Source organism: Aplidium turbinatum, chromosome 4 (genome assembly GCF_918807975.1).
Source record: "Aplidium turbinatum chromosome 4, kaAplTurb1.1, whole genome shotgun sequence".
NCBI classification, from domain to species: Eukaryota; Metazoa; Chordata; class Ascidiacea; order Aplousobranchia; family Polyclinidae; genus Aplidium; species Aplidium turbinatum.
The window spans coordinates 29,739,781-29,758,397 of NC_137475.1; the positions used below are offsets into that span (position 1 = coordinate 29,739,781).

The 18,617-nt window shown below is 39.4% G+C and overlaps 1 protein-coding gene and 1 non-coding gene across 2 annotated transcripts in view; one reads left to right on the plus strand and one right to left on the minus strand.

Annotated features, from left to right (window-relative positions):
• The first annotated feature begins 616 nt into the window (after positions 1-616).
• LOC145768592 (cysteine sulfinic acid decarboxylase-like) overlaps positions 617-18,617 on the plus strand; it is a 28,686-nt gene continuing 10,685 nt past the window's right edge. Inside the window, exons 1-11 of the mRNA XM_082580121.1 lie at positions 617-710; positions 2,470-2,512; positions 7,260-7,310; positions 8,510-8,695; positions 10,030-10,120; positions 10,672-10,778; positions 12,411-12,661; positions 13,753-13,869; positions 15,313-15,377; positions 16,419-16,497; positions 18,395-18,505. Of these exons, the coding sequence (XP_082436247.1) occupies positions 639-710; positions 2,470-2,512; positions 7,260-7,310; positions 8,510-8,695; positions 10,030-10,120; positions 10,672-10,778; positions 12,411-12,661; positions 13,753-13,869; positions 15,313-15,377; positions 16,419-16,497; positions 18,395-18,505 (1,173 nt within the window). The 5' untranslated portion in view covers positions 617-638. The remainder of the gene's footprint in view (positions 711-2,469; positions 2,513-7,259; positions 7,311-8,509; positions 8,696-10,029; positions 10,121-10,671; positions 10,779-12,410; positions 12,662-13,752; positions 13,870-15,312; positions 15,378-16,418; positions 16,498-18,394; positions 18,506-18,617) is intronic.
• Trnay-gua (transfer RNA tyrosine (anticodon GUA)) lies at positions 12,794-12,882 on the minus strand. Its single transcript is given in 2 exon segments — positions 12,794-12,829; positions 12,846-12,882. It is a non-coding gene; the product is annotated as a tRNA-Tyr (tRNA).

Here is an 18,617-nt window from a genome sequence, read left to right on the forward strand (position 1 = left end):
CTAGGCCTACCTTTTAACCAGGCTGCTTATGGTAATTTTGTTGTAACATCATTGATCAAAAACTTTATTCTTTCAAGTACACAAGAAGTGATCTTGATCTTCAATCTTTTTAGACATTTTTTTTGAAAAAGTAAAAAAAGTAAACAGACATGTAATTTTCACTTTCTATGGAGTTACATGTGTTTGAGACTGAGAGGTCACTGATACTTTTCTATTCACTACACTACATGTTTGTATTTGCAAAATGGCGATACAGAAGAAAAAGAGCGGGAAATTGCATTTGATATGGCTTATCCAGTCATGCTCTTGTAATAGACGCAATGCCGACAATCTTCATCACATCACAAAACGGTTTACAAAATTTTTTGCAAGTCTACTCAAGAAAGGATAATCATAACATGCCAGCAAAGTATTCTCATTAATGTAAAAAAATATCTTCTAATTTCAGAAGTTTTGCGAAGCCTTTAAGTCCGCGGCTCCAGTTGAGAGCTACAGATTTAGATCGACAAATTATTTTTGAACAGCCCTGCTTAGAACTTTTCTTGCAACGTTTCTTGGTCTTTTTGTGAGCTCTTATTGTAAGATATTTAATGCAGGCCACTTCATTGTTTTCACAGAAATAATTGCATTAGTTTGGAATGATAAGGTTTAACTTTAGATTGTGGAAAAAACTTGTTTACGTCAAAGAATACGCGTATTCATCAAAAAAAGTAAGTAGCCTAACTATAATAGGGGTGTGTGAATTGAAATAAATTCTATATGGATGAAGGCGAAACGCGATTCTTCACCAAAAACAATTCAAAACAAAACTACTAAAAAAACAAAACAAAATAATTTAATTTTAATTTAGGTGGTGAGACGTTTATTTACTTCCCAACGTTCTTGAATGACTTCAACATCTAATACCAAATCTCTGGTTGTTACCAGAGCTTTCTGCGCGTCAGAGTTGCCCACGATCCGCGGTTTGCACACCCCTGATGTAACTTACCCATTGCTGCCCTCCAAATGCCGATCGCCGCATTCACCCGTTACTTTCAGCACCAAACAGTAGCAGGCTGCAGATAACCAATAGAATCATCCGTCTGGAATTACTCAGCAGACAGCACAGCGCGAGTGTAGTCAGCTAGACAGCTACCTGACCGAAAATTTTGTTCACAGCACAAAGGGTTGATTTCAAGCCAGTTTAATGATTTTTGGCTTAGCATTGTAAAATTAAAGCTAATAATTACTGTGGGTTGTTTAACTGACGCCAACAGCACGGTACATAAAGAGCTGCCTGTCAACTGAGAACTGTTAGGTTTTACAAGCCATTTAGACAGCTTTAGTTGAACAGTACAGTAGGTTCAAGTTAACCAACACCCATCTGGTGCTATTCAGTGAGCCGATGACCGTAGCCTGCTCATTTAAATTAGGTGTGACACTTATGCCGTCATTGCGAAGTGTCACTTTTTCAGTTAGGCTGTGGCTATATTTACACTATATAGTGTAATAATAGCCTCAATAGTGTTGCCAGATAATAAATTCTGCCCTAATTTTAGAAAAGTTTAAAGCTGTTGAAAACAAAAACTTAAATTTTGGAATTTTTTTTTAGTTCTAGGCAAAGATCAAAACCCTTATCTTATTCCTAAGTCTAACCCTTACCTTAACCCTTGCTAACTTTAATCCTAACTCTGGCAACACCTGATTGTAACCATGGCATTAAGTGTGGAAAAATAGCCACTTCCTTTCAGTTAACTATAAAGATAGTCGCATTGGCTTCACCATACGCGTTTGAGTCAACAATTCCATTTTTATCAAAAAACTTTGAACGATTAACTATAAATTGCAACCAGGTTCTTGCATTGCAATGCTCATGTGAACATGTTGGCTACCTTTAACAAGTCTCCTACAAGTCAGCAATTGTGAACTGAGCTAGCAGCATTTGAGCAAGTGGCTGAAGTTGGTAAATGATGAAACTGAATAAGTAGCAACTGAGCAAGCCATATAACTTGGAATATCACAAGTCAGCAAAATGAGTTTGACCAAGCATGACAAAGCGCGCCCGACGTGAGCACGTAAATCTCATTTGCTGAGGGCAATTGCTGAAATGTATTATTGCTGAGTTGTCGCATGAGTTGTCCGACTACCACCTTTAACAGTTGCACTCAAACTAAAATATCACTATAAACTACTACTTATTGGCTTGCATTAGTGCTCAGTTTTTTAAGCTGAATGCAACAAGTTGAGATCAGTGTAATATCAATTGCTTGCTGTGATTAATTTAACATCATTTGTTTTCTCAAAGCTTGTTTTAGCCAGTTATCAATGATCAAAGCCTACGTGACAGACACACAGCCTTTCCTCAAAAGGAAACATAAATTGCTACCCTCACGATTGTTTCCGCCAAACCAGTCGACTGATCGCCTCATTTCAGTTTTTCTCGGCAGACTTAGTTTTTTGGTTGTTGTTAACGTTGATCACGTGTTTCAGATTACCAGCATTCAATCAAGCAGAATGACTTCGTCTGATAGCGGTAAGATTAACCAACAACTATACTATTAGATTAACGCCAGTGGTATAGCTTGTCGCTTATTCTTTTTTCCGGACTTTGTAGCGTTTTTTTGTAATAGGAGTGGTATAGCAACTGCTCTGTTTCTGGGTTTTTTAGCAATTTGTATTGGATAAAACGTACATGTGAATCAATGAAATAAATGTGCAAGACCTATGTTGATTGTTGACGTGTATTGTTTTTGTTGTGGTGGTCAGAACTCAGAAATAAAAACAACTGAACTGAACACTTGGCTTAGATAAGCGAGTAGCCTATTTGTGACCTAATCGCTGAGAAAAATTCTTCTGCAGCTTTATCCTATCAATCTTACATACCTTCCAGACTCTATTAAACCATGATTATGTTTTTGCCCTTCAGAGGCTTAAAAAAGGACAGTTCCAAACAACAAAGATCTTTCAACATAAATTTTTTTTTTTTTATAAGAAATCTAACTTTGTTTCGTTGTAAATTCGAAATTGCCGATTACAGTCAAGCATAGAAGTGTTTAGGCTACCTTTAAAGTATTTTAAAATTTCAAAACCCACTATTTAGTTCTTTTCGATTCAGTTCATTGTCTTACAGCTTCTCTTCAAATTCACGTGTCCAAACTCTTTTTTCTGTTGAGAAGGAGCGATCTTCTTGGCGTCACCACTACTCACTATAGAACAACGACAATGTTGCCACTCTCTTGTCATGGAAAAGTACTAGATTTGACTGAAAAAAACACTAGATTCACAAAAAAAACACTAGTATTATAAATACACGATCATTTACATGCATAATGTACAAAAATGACAGCCAATGGCGTTAGTGAGTGTCAAAAGTCCTTAAAATTTCAAAATATATCTGAATTTCCTTGAAAGTGAGAGCCCTGAAGTCGTAGCCGTAGGAGAGTAAAACATTTTGGGGGAGAACAAAATTTACCCAACTTTGGCTTTTGCAAATATATTGTCAAAAACGCAATATTACTCCCAATCTTTGAGGTAGTGTAGTGTAAGAACTCCACACTCATCAACTTGGCAGTGTACGTACGTTATTAAGCGTAGCCTACACTCTTTGATTAGGCTATATAGTACTGTAGTGTAGGCTATATTGTAATAAACAAGTGTAAACTGGTGCCTCGTCTTCTACCATTATAATCCACAGCCGAAACGTAAGCGACTAATGTAAGCCTTACGTAATGTAAGCTGACGAAATGTAAGCCTACCGTCCATAAGGTAGGTCACGCTACGGTACCTACTTTAGTCTACTTTGAACACTTTCACAGTTATTTGTGTGAATTTTTTAAAATATTTATGCTAAATATCTCAAATTTGGTCATCATTGGGTGTAACTAGATTAAAAACTCGCTGTCCACTTTGAAAAGCACTACAAACACATTGATGCAGGTAAACAAAAAATAGGTGGGCTACTTTGAACACTGTCCAAACTTATGCACACCAACATAACGCTAAAGCGCTAAAAAACACTAGATAGCAAAAAAAAAACACTAGAGCACTAGATGCAAGCCAAAAACACTAGATCTAGTGGAAAAACACTAGGAGTGGCACCACTGAACAACGAGCATTGTGTTTCGCTAACCATACCGGTGTAGCCTCCACACTGGCCGTCAAGAGTGTTTCTCGGCAGTCGAGTGTAGCAAGAATTGACAGCGATGTGGAGGCTACACCTGTGTGGTTAGCGAAACACGTGATCAGCGATGGTTTAGATTAGGTTACGATTAGATGGTTAGCGAAACACGATCTTCAAGATCAAGCGGCGCCATCTAATCGTAACTTTTAAGATCAAGCGGCGCTGGTTCGAGTCTCAGGGTGTGCGCTTGAACAACGCATTCTAAGGACTGCTCTCCATTCAGTGGCACCTAAAGAATAGAATAATTCCCCGGCAATAACACTTCAACAATCGGAAACTTAACTCGGTAACCAACCGTGCGTCAAAAGGTCAAAGCCTCTACACAAGCCCGTAGCCAGGGAAGGTTCTCGGGGTACCCGAGAACCCCCCTTGAGCCGAAAAGGTCCACATTTTGGAGAAGGTGTAGTGTACAACTGTACATACGATCACAGGATCAGCTGAAACCTTCCAGATAGCTTTGAACAGTGTTGTACGTTGACGGCGTAAAATGACGGCGTCAACTTTTTGTTGACGCTGAGGCTAGCGCCGTCAGTTTATTTTTTAGTTGATGGCAGTGATAGCGCCGTGAACTATTTTGCCGATTTTAAACGTCAAGCGCTATGCGTCATTTTTCGTTTTCATGGAAAATCTCGTTTCACTATGAGAGTTAAATTTTGTTTGACGTTTTGACTTTCAGACTGATAGCAATGAACAATCTTTTTTGTGGCAGCTGTTCGTCTATCCAATTATGCAGTTTCAAGTTTGTTTATCGTATCCTGGGTTAATCTGAGTCGAGAAAAGACGAAATCGTCTTTCACAGCTCGAAACAGTCTCAAAAACCAAACTCATTATAAGTCAAATACTTCCGTTTTGTGAGACCCTGGCTAAAATAGCGCTAGAAATTAGGGCTGACGCTGACGCCGTCAATTCTTTAAGAGCTTACGCAGTACTTTACGCCGTAAAGTTTTTAGGCAATTCGCGCTGACGCCGTCAATTTATTTCATTAACGCGTACAACACTGGCTTTGAATAAGAGGTTTCTGGAAGATTGTAGCCTACAATAGTCATTTAGTCAAGTCTTAAACTTTGATCATTGCTGCGTCATAATGCCTTGTGTTGCGCTACCGGTATAGCGATAATGCTGGGCATGACCTGTGTGCTTGGCACTTCGTTAATCGTTTTCCCCTATTAGCCATATAAATCGAAATGTGAAACAGATGAAAATAAATAAATGACATATATTGAAATAGCTTAATTGAACAAGAAGAAACAAAAAAGATGAATTTCACGTTTATAGCGTCACAATCTGCTGCAACGTATAAAATGTGTCCACGGGATAATTTGTATACGGCACTGCATACTGACAACTATCAAACAAATCTGAAGTACATTTTACGAGCGTCGTTTGCTCTAATAAACTCATTTGCAACAGCTTCTAAGTCAATGGTGTCCATCACCTTTTTGTGAATAGTCGCAAACATTCGGTTGTTTAAACTGTTGTCTGTCATTGTGGTTCGAAGCCACGTTGTTACTCGCCTCACGGCGCTAAAACTGCGTTCAGCATTGACCGAGACGAGCGCGATTGTTCGGTAAATGCACAAAAGTTTGCGTATTTCCGAAAGACTGTCTTTGTTGCTTGTTTAGAACCTCGCATACCGTAGACAATTTTGTTATCTTAGACAATATAAGCTATAATAAGCGAATAGCAGAAATTGTTGTATTGCAAAATTTGCAGTAGCATACATGACCTTAAAAGGCCATCTGCCCCCCTCCCCCCGCTTCCAGCGCCCCTGTAGATGTGTTATTGTTAATATGAAAATAGTTTGTATTTATTTATTTTGTTTTGGTAATGTTGGCAATTTGAAGCTTGTTTTGTTTGATGATGATCTATTATATTATGTACTGCCACTCATGTTTTGATCGCTTGCGTGGACACGCCAAAAAGGAAAGTGTTTTCAAAAGGTCGATATTTTTGGATTTGGGAACCCTCCTTTGAAAACGTCTGGCTACGGGCCTGCTACCTACAAGTATGCGAAACTAACAGGAATAACCTATCAAGGCTTTGTCAGTCCGAGGATAAAGATTCAAAACCAACCAACCAAACACAGTGCTCGCTGTTCTAAAGGGAGCAGTCAGATAGTGCTGAAGATAGGAAAATTGCTCCTTCTCAACAGTGCATAGCCTATCCTTGGCGACAGTTAGTTTAGTTGTTTTCTTTTCACAAGGGTAAGGATTCAATTGACAGAAAAAAGCAGCGATTGAGAACTATGGCATGAATTAGTGATACGATACTGATGAGTCCAGTCTCATGGGCAAAACATGTGTCTATCGATGTCAATTCTTGCTACACTCGACTGCCAAAAACACTCTTATTTCTACCAAGCAAAAATCGTTTTCAACTGTAGGCACTTAAACATAAAAATTTTTGTCAGGCAAAAAAATCATTGGACTAATCAGGAGTTACAGGAACAGCGTTTCAACCAATCAGAAATGTGACGTGTGTTCAGTTCCAACCTAAACTATTACTTTTTTTCTGTAATTACCAAACAAAGTTCAGAGTAAAATCAATTCTCTAGATGAATGCTAGAAGGGTCACAAATGTTCTGATTGGTTGGCGGTGTTATCGGGTCTGACAAGGAATTGTCATTTTAAGTGGCAATCGTTTTCGACAGCCAGTCACGAGTCATGACGTTTGCATAGTGTAACGTCTGCTCGGATATGGATTTAAGCTTTGTTACAAGATGGCTTTTATAAAGAATCAATGTGCTTGATCAAGTGTTGTTACGATTTTTTTACGTGTATAAAAACAAGCCATTTAAGTTAAAGGTTTCTCATGATCATTAATAATATCTATTAGGCCAATATCTCCACACGCGATGTTAAAAACATATTGTATTCTTGGTTCATAGTCGGAAAATATGGGATCCGGTGATATTCACACTGCAGCAACTGGCAAGTTGCCGACAAGGCTACACCGCGAAATTCTTTTCATTTACTTTAGAAAATGTTGTGCAGTAAGTTTGTGACATGCTATATGTATCTTAAACTAGTAACTAGGATCCCTTTGAGTTGCACAAAAACTTGTCCTTTACTGATCAATCCACGCTGATTATTTATTTCAGGAAAGCATGTCAACGGAAAAACTTTCGCCGAAACAGACAAGTTTTTGTCAGGTAAGCTAAACTTTTCAAAACAGAAGCTTATAGACGTAAGATGTCTTGTGTATGAAGTGGCAGCTGTCGCGTTATTCTATTCAGGCGTTGCACCCATTGGACTTTGTTGCTGTCAAGAGTTGTGAGATTAGCATTTCCATATCGAGGTCCATAGACAGGACAGTGAAGATGCGTTGTAGCATTCGGTCTGATTTACATACACAAGGTGGCAATTCGACAAGACCCCTTCGAAACATATTTCTGCTACCTGACTGCAATTGGCAATTGAGATAATGATGATAGTCAGCAAAGAGAACACCATCGAGCTTGAGAACGACTGAGCTGAACGATGTCGGACAGTCGCTGCAGCCACACTTGACTCATGCAGAAATTCAAGGTCGCTGAAGCCAGTGGCGGCTCGTGGCTATTTTCAATAAATAGGCTAAAAAATGTTTTATTGGAACAGCTTACAAACTTACTACAAAGGATTAGTATCATTGCTAAGTGGATTGCACACTGTTGTTATGATGGCATACAGATGTAGGCCAGTACAAAAGATCAGGGCCGGGTTTAGCTGATGGGGGGCCGGGGCACTTTCAGATCGGGGGGCCCCTGTGCAAAAATTGTTTTAAAAGTCACCTACACCGCTAATGCCTTTACGCTAAGCTCAGTCACCACCTTGTGACTAAGAAATAATCTTGAAAGAAAAAGGAGGCATTTTGCAGAAACTTCAAAGGCTGAGAGAAAATAATAATAACACAAAATCACACTTTTCCACGTCAGGGGCTCTTCAAAAAGGGGGTCCGGGCAACTGCACCCCCCTAAATCCGGGCCTGCAAAAGATATGGAATCAATCCTCACCCAAGCTGAGCCTGGCAATTCTAAACTAGCACACTTTAAAAGCAATTAACCAAATTCGCGTTTTTAATCAAGTTGCACAACTAATAGCCTATGTATTGCTACTGAGGTTCACTCCACAAGAAAGGAACATGTAACAAAATGCAACAAAAACTCGTTTTTATTTGATAAAACCGAGCATTTATTCGAAATTCAATCAACATTCAATAAACATGGTAACATCAGAAGAATCAATGGCCTGTAGGCTACCAAGAACACATCTGTTCATTTATTTTATGTTAACACCACGTAGCTTACGTGTTTTGAGCGTACAAATTATAATTATTGCAAACACGCCGTTAAAATTTTGTTTCCAAATGCAGATGTGTTTAACATGAGCATCGATAAGGCTGTTCATGCTGGACGTGACCGGAACAATCCTGTTATTCGCTTCAAGACTCCGGAAGAGTTAAAGAAATGTATTGACTTTACTCTCCCAGAAAATGGTGTTGATCATTCAGAATTAATGAATCTTTGCAATAAAGTTTTTGAGAATAGCGTATTAACAGGTAATTGTTTTTTTTTTCTGACGTTTTGTTTTATTAAATGAGGCTAATTCCTGAACTTCATGGGGAATGCTGTTTCTGTGATAGTTTTTTTGTTTGACGATTATTGTTACATGTACTCATGTAGGGCGGTAGGCGTATTTAAATTACATTAATAGTTGTCCGCCTGTCAAAGTTTCGTCAATTAATTTTTGTGTTGTTATAGTATTTTTGTGCTCGTGGACGCCATAACTACACTGCTAGTGAAAAGTGCATGAAAGGACGCGTCAACGATGATGAAATGGAAATTTGCTGTGTTTACTCTCCATTCTGCTTTTCATTTTTGGTCTTGCCGATCAGTCACAGAGATGATTTAATGGTTGGCACGAAAGCGTGTCTTGATTTCAGTCGTACGAAATGCCCACCAAGAAAGTCATGTTGGAATGAAGCACATGGTGTAGTTATAATATTCGTCGAGCAATAAACGGATAAATTCTTCGTAATGATCGTCGTCGTCTGACCTTCTGGGGCCGAGGGTCTATCCTTTTACCACCCCAGATTCACGATGTTCCCGGACTACACTGGAAAGCTGCTAGAGAGCAGCCAGTCTTTAGTTTCATCATCCATGACGCGCAGACCTTCCACTCCGTTAGGTGGCTTGAACATGATACAGTCATTGATGATGTGGTCTGCGGTCTGTTCCTCGTCACCGCATTGACAGGAGGAGGAAGAAGCCATTCCCCATTGGTGCATGGTTGAGCGGAAAAGCCCGACGCCCGTACGGAGACGGTTGAGGCGCACCCATGCCTGTCTCTGTAGTGTCAGGCCGATGGGGCGTGTGTCGGCGTCGGGGATGAATGAATGGAGTCTGGTGGTGCTTGACCTCCATTCAGAATTCCATTTATGGTTCGTAATGATGATCACGTGTTTAGATTTTGATAACGAATAGGAAGATCATCCAAATTCATGGAGTGAAATAGTTGTACCCCATTCAGATCATACCCAGTGGGAAATGCCGGGGGGGGGGGGGGGGGCTAGGCCACCTACCTTCCTCCCAAAAAAAAGCACATGTCATTTTTCTCAGCTTTTGCAGAATTTTGTCGCTCGCTCAGTCACATTTTTTTTTCGATTATTTCAAGTAGCATAAATTCCGTTTCTGCTTATCATTTAGCACGGAAGGATTAGATTGGATTTAGCATAAAAAAGCCTTTAATGCCCTGCGTGGTTGTGCCTCTATATGGCTGCGCAAAAAATATCTTCTTTTTTCAAAGCGATGTAAGCCCACCTAGTGATGGGTGTAGCGCGTTTTGAAACAAATATTGTCATCGCATTGATACTGTGTTTCTTTTATTTTCCAGGTCATGCGCGATATTGCAATCAACAGATAGGAGGGTTAGATCCTTATGGATTAGCTGGAGAGATTATTATCAGTGCTCTAACTACTAATGGGTGAGATCTGATCTTGAACTTTTTTTCAATATAGTTATCTTTTGTAAAACAAAAATCTAAAAACGTAAAACTGATCTGAAGAAATCATTTGCTGACCCTAAAGTATCTTTTAAAAAAGATATCATGATATAAGGGTATGCATCTGTGAATATGCATCTCTAAAAACCTTCAAAACAACGAAGCTATTCTTAATAGAATCGTTTAAAGTTTGGCAAAAGCTAATAGCTATAGGCCCTAACCCTACCTTAACTTTATCTAAATATAACTATTCACGTTGAAGATATCCAAATCTTTATGACATCCAATAACATAGCTAGCCTATATGAGGGGAGGGTTGATTCTGCTATTATAAAAACTACTTGTTTGAAGTCTATATAACCCGCCCGGTGGGTGGTCTGAGAGACGACATATTACGTGTTTGCCTTTTTTTGTCAGTAGGCTAAACCTTGTTGTTTTTGCACTATCCTGACTTTATCTTGGCTACACTTTGCCAAATTTTATTTCAAACACAGGAAATGCAAACGTTTACTGATTGTTGTCTTTGTTTCCAGCCATACTTATGAGATCAGCCCTGTATTCGCTGTAGCAGAAGTTGAAATCATAAATCATGTTAAAAAGTACGTTGGTTTTAACGATGGAGATGGCTCATTTTGTCCAGGTTGGTTACCTACATCCCACGCGCCACGATATGTTATTATAAGTGTACTACAACATTCAGGGCCGTTGACAGGATTTCTCGGGCCCGGTACCAATTTATTTTCGAGCCCCTTTCATCGACAACGTCATGAATATTAGGGTTGCTCTTAAAATGGGTATGACACATGCCGTTCAAAGTAGAAAATTAAGAGGAATAGATCAAACCCGATATGCCAAAAGCATGGTTGTTTAACAAATCTTGCGCAATCTTAAAATTTCCCGAACGGCAAAACTTACTATCTCTATTTAGCGATTGCTTTTTTGAACTTTTGTTTGTCACATGGCACTAGATTATTACTTGCCGATTCCATTGATGTTTCACTGGTCATTCCAGGCTCACCAGAAGAGAATTTACAGCAAAGTTAGTGCAGACGGTCAGAAAGTTTTCAACTTGATTTGGGAAAGGTTTTTGGGCCTAAGTCAAACTTTTGATGATTGCTGCAATCTGAAAAGCGGTTTTGGTCTAATTTTTAGTACAGAAATAGGGATAGCAATCTTCTTACTTGTTGCCATTTTAGTTTTCGAGTTTAAACAAACATTAGCTTGTTTACTTTGAAATTCGTGTTTCGGGTTATATTTCACTAAATATTCGTGGTTAGGGAAATTACTATACTAGACTAAACTAAGTTCTTATTTTACTGTTTGGTGGCTGAAGTGGCTATTTTAGCACCAGAGAGCTAAAGTGGACACGGTACCCGGAAGGGGGCCCGGTACTTTACCATCTGACGGCTGAAGAGGCTGTTTTAACCTCTGATAGCAATTCCTTTACATCTGATTATATTAAGATCTTGATAATGTTTGAAGTCTCGGCGAATCTTTTAAATCCGGGTCCCTTAAATATTCCGGGCCCGGGTCCAAAAGTACCACCTAGACCCCCCTGTCAACGCCCCTGACAACATTACATTAGTTCGTAGTTTAGCCTTTAATTGTCTTATTACGGGCATTATTGTATAATCACAAGTTTCAAGCCGGAAACAATTACATGCAACTAACTTATAACAACCATTTGTTACAGTTGAGAAAAATGTTAATGTAATGAAAAATCAAATGATAAAAACAATAAGTAATAAAATGTTTCTGAAGACCCCCTCCGTTCTGGCTTCTCGGTGTTTAGAGAATTGCGAATCATAAATTATTTGTAGGATCCATGTAAAAGGATTCAACCAAACGTATAAAATCAGTAAAAAAGCAACCAGGTTTGGTAACAACAAATATTTTATAAGTAGAGCTTTCGCCGCCGTAAAGGTGGCTTCATCGGTACTCTTATAGTCTTATTCAAATAGAAACATGAAATAAATCAAAATAGAAATAGAAACAACTGATTCTATTTGAATAAGAGTACTGATGAAGCCACCTTTACGGCGGCGAAAGCTCTACTAATAAAATTGTAGCCCACCGTACTTATGAAATCAATGATTACGCAGCAATAGCAGGTTAGTAATTGGCCAAATTTTATCACATGTAGCCTTTTCATGGTTAGGCTGGACACAAAATACAAAAGCATATTACACAAATTTGTAAAGTAATCATTTGACTTGCGCTTGAAAAAAATAAAATCTTAGGTTTATGTTATATCATATGACTGGCTTTTCAGGTGGTACTTACTCGAATATGTTGGCCATGAATGTAGCGAAACTAAAGCAATTTCCCGACAGCAAAGGAACAGGATTGAGTGGACTTCCTAAACTAGCCACCTTCTGTTCCGAACAAGCCCATTATTCAGCTAAGAAAAACGCAGCGCTTTTGGGTTTCGGAGAAGACAATTGCTTTTCAGTCAAGTGTGACAAACGTGGGAAAATAATTCCGGAAGAGCTGGAAAAAAGTATCTCAGAAGCGAAACAAGCAGTAAGCAACGTATTGTACAATTCAATTTGATATAACGCATTTATGATTTAGTTTTTGGTTGAATGTTGTTTTAACAGTAACGTTTTAAATTCATGGACGTCATAAAACATAGCTGGAAAAAAAAGAAAAATATCCTTCGAACCGGATTCGAACCAGTGACCTATGGATTTCTGAGGTTAAACCACTACAGTCCACCGCTCTACCAACTGAGCTATCGAAGGACGGTACTCGTGGTAATCCTAAAATACTTGTCGTCCTTCACAGTATGTACAAAATCCACTTAAACCCTTGTTTACTCTACAAACATGCTGCGTGGTAGCAAATGATTAGCTTGCACTCAATTGATTAGCTTGCACTCACGTATGTAATGTCGACAGACGTCGAGATGGGTCAACTTTCCACCTGGATTTAATTTTCAATAAAAATACTGCCATCGCCTTTAGGGCCGTTGAGAAGATATTTTTGGCCGACCAACGAGATCATCGGGCCCCACATCAAGACACTTCTGAAAAAAACGCACTAAATCTTAGGACGGTTTTCCTTTACTGGCCCGTTGGAAAGGTTACGAGCGCAAAAAATCATCCTTAGTCCAAAAGTAGCTTCTGGACCCCTCTGTCAACACTACTGATCGCCTTGCACTGTTCGTTCTACAGCTTAATAGATAAACGTTAAGAATTACAAACAAAAATTTGAAAATTTCAAGCAACACTGTTATAACTCTCGCAGTGTGTGTGAGCAGCGCACTTTGAATACTCTCTCAATGGCATCCAGTCGATTGGTTAGTTCTTCTTCTTCTTCTTCTTCTCTCGTTTGACTTGCAGTAGCTTAGATTGGCAATGCCGACAATGCCGACAACGACAAGATTGGTTAGTTTATAGACAGCATTAGTTTAACTGCAAGTGAAACCTCAAACTGTCAACCTGGGCTACGTAAAATCTCCAAGCTCAGAATTAAGTTTAAAAAAAGCTACTTTCGTTCAAAAATAAATGTTTCAATATAAACGTGAGTTTGTATATTTCAGTTGGTAAATATGCTATAATAGCCTACCTTTTTTCACTTTTAGGCCCACGAAATTGTTTTTACAAATTCAGGGTTGCCATCCTTTGTTCATGACTGCTACAGCCGGAACTACAGTATTGGGGGCTTTCGATCCGTTCAATGATATTGCAGACATTTGCGAGAAACATAACATCTGGATGCACATTGACGTAAGCATCGTTATTGACCATTCAATGCTTTATGTTGCTAAATTATATTAGTATTAAATGTGCTGTCATGGGCTGAAAAACAATCTGAATCCGCCTGAGCTATGCGCCCAAGGCAATGCTTAGTTAGGATGCTAACAGCGCAACAATGCACGAAAACGACAATTCTTATTAGGAAGAGTAGACGCAACTGAAAAATTAAATGGGAATAAATATATTCACATAGGCTACGTAGGAGTAGTGCAAAATTCACCCCCTCGGAACCCTTCGAGAAACCACCCAGATTTTTTGTAGCTTAATTTTTGGTCAAAAGCTACTATTATTATTGTACAAAAGAGTGAAGAGGTAAAAAACAGTAATTACGATAAGTTTGTTATTTGAACAACTGCCCAGAGCAACATGGCTAACGTTTTAGCTTCACAGTTTAATTTGAATTGAAAAAAAAAACGGTTAAAATATCTATGAAGCATTTATAACAACTTTGACACCTTGCCCTTACTGAGAATTGAAATGACTTGTGCTGCTCCCACGGTTGTGACATTGTACATCTCCTCTCAATCAACAAATTATTAATTAAATCCGCTACACAGCAGAGTGGTGAGAGCCCTGATACGGCTAGGGCACTCCGAAAGGCGCCGGTGCGACACCTTTCAAAAGCATGCGGCTTTGTCTGGCGGATACTTGAAGACGTGCTTGAAGGTGGACACGAATATTGTCTTTTTTGCTTTTCCGCTGACTTAATCAAAATCTTCAACTACCTGGCATAAGCCTAAATACGACGAAAATTTAATTAAGTACAGTAGGACCAGTAATGTAGGCTATACAAACTTTAACGTGACACGGGGTTGGGTCAATCTGAGTCTGGCAGCTCATCTGTAGTCAAATCAAGTATGGGAGTTCCATGACCTTGTTTGCCTGACAGACTCCTCTGTGCTCGCAAGCCACCACACAACGACAACGTGTCGACCCAGGCCATGGAGGAGTAAAGTATGTAGGCCTAAATAGTAGATTAGTAGTGAATGAATCAGTCAACGAAAAAATCATCTGTAATGAAAAACCAGTACGGTAGCCTAATGCATAGCCTAATTCAAATTCATATTACAACTATCGAAAAACCGCTTGTTTAGAATAGTTTGCCCTTCAATGGAAGGGTGATGAATTATTAATTGGAACTGGCACACGTTTCAAGTATCAAAACAGCTCACTTCAATATAATGATTAATTTTTGTTGCAATAAAGCTGAAATTTGGTTAATGAAGCTAAAGCCTACTTGTGGATGCAGTTTGTAGCCCACACTTTCATTCTGCCAAAGTTGAATTGGTGTAACAAATTTCATTTGTTTTGGTGGCAGGCATTTTCCCCAAAGGCCTCCATGGCCACGTTCTCCAGCTTTAGATATTTTGTGGGAACCATAACTCATTGAGCTACTTTGTTTTGTGTTGACAGGGAGCCTGGGGTGCGAGTGCCCTTTTATCAAAGAAGTACAGACACCTGTGTCATGGTGTGGAACGGTAAGAACAATTTTGGTGATTTTTAAAGTTGAATTTAAAAAAAATGTTTCAAAACTTGGTACTATTTTGTAGGCTGGTTATTATGCAGTAGGTTTGGAATGTGTGCTGAGAACGCACATTTTAGAAAAAGTTAATTTAGTCCGTTTGTAGGCTATCTCGCAGTGTTATTTTTCCTCTGCATAGCCGAGTGGTGAGAGCCCTGGCTCGACGCTCGAAAAGTGTCGCCTCGACACCGCTCAGAAGTGTGCGGCTCTGACAAGACACGTAATAACATGCCAGAAGGTGGGCATAATGATGGACTTCTTTGTTTGTCTGTCTACTTGACCTAAATCTTGAACCAAAGCGTGTAGGCTACGTGGATGCGTCAAAAACGTGCTGCTTGTGGTTTAACCACAGTCTCTATATTAATAATAGAGACTGTAATATAGAGACTGTGGTTTAACGATTGATTGTGAAAAGTTTTATTTTCAGATTGAGAAAGCTTTGTTGAGAGCTTAATCCTGATAGCTTCGCATACTTGTAATGTAGAGCCTTTGAAGCACTAATGCAGGCCCGTTCACTGAAATTATCAGATTAAAGTTTCCGTTTGTTGTTGTAGTGTTGTTTATGAATTATCTATCCGCTGGATGCCGCTGACTGGAGAGCTGTCCTTGAAATGAGTTATTTAAGCACGCACCCCGAGAGTCGAACCAGCGCAGCTTGGTCTTGCCGTTTATTCGTGAATTAAGTAGAGCGCTTCAACTGAGCGGTCTGACTCATGAGTAGGTTACACTTTTGAGCTATGCAGTTGTTAAAATGTAACTTCTCTACAGTGTAGATTCACTATTGAGAGTAGATTCATACCGAATCAAGATAAAATTAATGATCTTTCACTGTATAAAGCTTATTTTATTATGCAGCTTAATTTCGCTTATTGATAAATTGTAGGCTATAACTGTTGCAAATTTATAATCATTGCGCTAGTGCTTCCGAGCATTTCAGTTTTTTTTATTGAAAGCAACCCGACTGATTTTTTTGTAATATACACTGACATACTTTCAGAGCTAATTCTGTGGCTTGGAACTTTCATAAAATGATCAGTGCTCCGAACCAATGCGCGCTGTTGCTGATTAAGGAAGCGGTGAGTAGATTGCAGTGGCGTGGTTTAGAGAGGGCAAGGGACCTGTCCAAAGGTGTGGTATTAAAGTTTTGTTTAGATAAATTATCACGCTTTTTTAGCTCACACAATATTTTCTTCAATTGTCGCCATCAAAGACAATTGTTCGAAAACGACAATATCAAGCAACGCCATTTCTTGGAAAGGACGTGTGGTTACTGTAGGTCAGTGCCGGATTAAGGGGGGGGCGGACTGGGCTGAAGCCCAGGGCCCCCACTTTTGGGGGCCCCCACCTCAAAGAAAAAAATCTACTAATTTTTTTAGTTGCACAGCTGGAGATTACTGCTTTAATTCGTATCTCAAACAAGCAAGGGCGGCTCACCCATATGTGCTGCCAGCCCCAGTTATTCAATTTTTCTTCGTTTTGTTAACAAAAAACATATTTATTTGATACTTTCATATCCGAAAATGGTACGGATTACGGGTCAAAGTTATGATAATGCTGCCAATATGAGTGGCAAGTATAACGGTCTTCAAGCTCTTCTGTGCGAGAAATGTAGTGTAGCTCATTATGTCCCTAGCACATTCACTTAGTTTAATCGGTAGCCTAAATGTCCTGTAGAAACATGCCGTTCTGCCGCTGAGCTTTTTGAATTGTTGCAAAGCCTTTATTCATGGCTCGTCTCGTCTACTCATCGTTGGCAAGTCCATCCAAAATTCCTAGATGGTTTCCTGTTTTGAAGACATTATCTGATACAAGATGGTCAGTTAGATATAATGCAGTTCTTCTTCTTCTATCGAGTCTTCTAAAGTTCGTTGATACACCACAGATTGACACATTCTTCCGCAACGGAGTTATACACTGACAGGTCCCACCTACTGCACCGGGTGGCAAGCCGAGGGCAAACAAGAAGGTGATCCGCTGCATAGGCGTAGCCAGGGGGGGGGGGGGGCGAAAGAGGCCATGCCCCCGCAAATTTTCCAAGTTTGGATTTCGAAGTTGAGCTCTTTGTTGAAAATATAATAAAGTTTGTAGAAATTTATATCGTTTTCCAAGACATCTGGCTTTTAACACCCCCAAGGATTTGTTTCAGACACACAGAAAGACACCAATAAATTTTGCAAATCGTAAATCGCGCAAAATTTACGCGATTTACGTTTCTTTGAACTAACTTGTGGAAGCAATTTCAGAATGGCTTACTCTGTTGGGTTTTTGTGTAGTTATTGAGTTTTTGTGTAGCTGAATTTTTGGTGTTCTCTTATTTAGCCGCAGTTTTTGCCCGTTCGTGTGTAAGAGCTATCTTTAATAAGTTAATAGCTGTTTATCTGCTAATAAATTTCATACAAATATTACCCTAAAAGTGTTTTCAGAAAGCGCTATAATCCATTATTTGAGTGTAATTTTTCAAAATTTTTCCGGGGGAGCATGCCCCCGGACCCCCTAGAATACGCGTGCCTTCGGCACGCTCTAACTCCCCTACCAGTTTTATTGCTTCAACCCACCAGGATACGCCACTGCACATCAAGTAGCGATGGCTTTAAATCAAACACTTTGTTGTTCTCTTCAATTCATGAAATATTTCGCCCCCCCCAAAAATTTTTCTCTGGCTACGTCACTGGTCCGCTGTTTGGGACTCCGTGAAACCGATACATGCAACTGGGCCCGTATCGTAGCCCCACTCCACCATTAATTTTTAGCGAAAAATGTCACTTGATAAGGGCCCCCACTTTCAGCTCAGCCCAGGGCCCCATAAAACCTTAATCCGGCCCTGCTGTAGGTGATTGGGTTTCCGACATTGTAGCCTATTTAGTTAGGACTATATACTTGAACACGTAAAACAGAGGTTAGATTTTAATCCTTTGTAGATTTTAGCGGAATGTAGAAAGTGACATGGCGTAATGGATATTTTTTCCTCATCAGAATCTTCTCAAAAAAGCACACTCCCTAGTTGTCCCATACCTCTTTCAAGATGGAAAGCCATACGATCAATCTTATGACCTCGGAAGAAACTTGGTTCAGTGCGGACGTCGAGTGAGTGGAGAAAGGATATTTATGTACTGGCTTTTGTTGTAAACATTCAAACCAACGTATTGCAATCTGACCTGTTTTAAATCCGTTGCTTGCTACAAAATTTCGTCTTCCG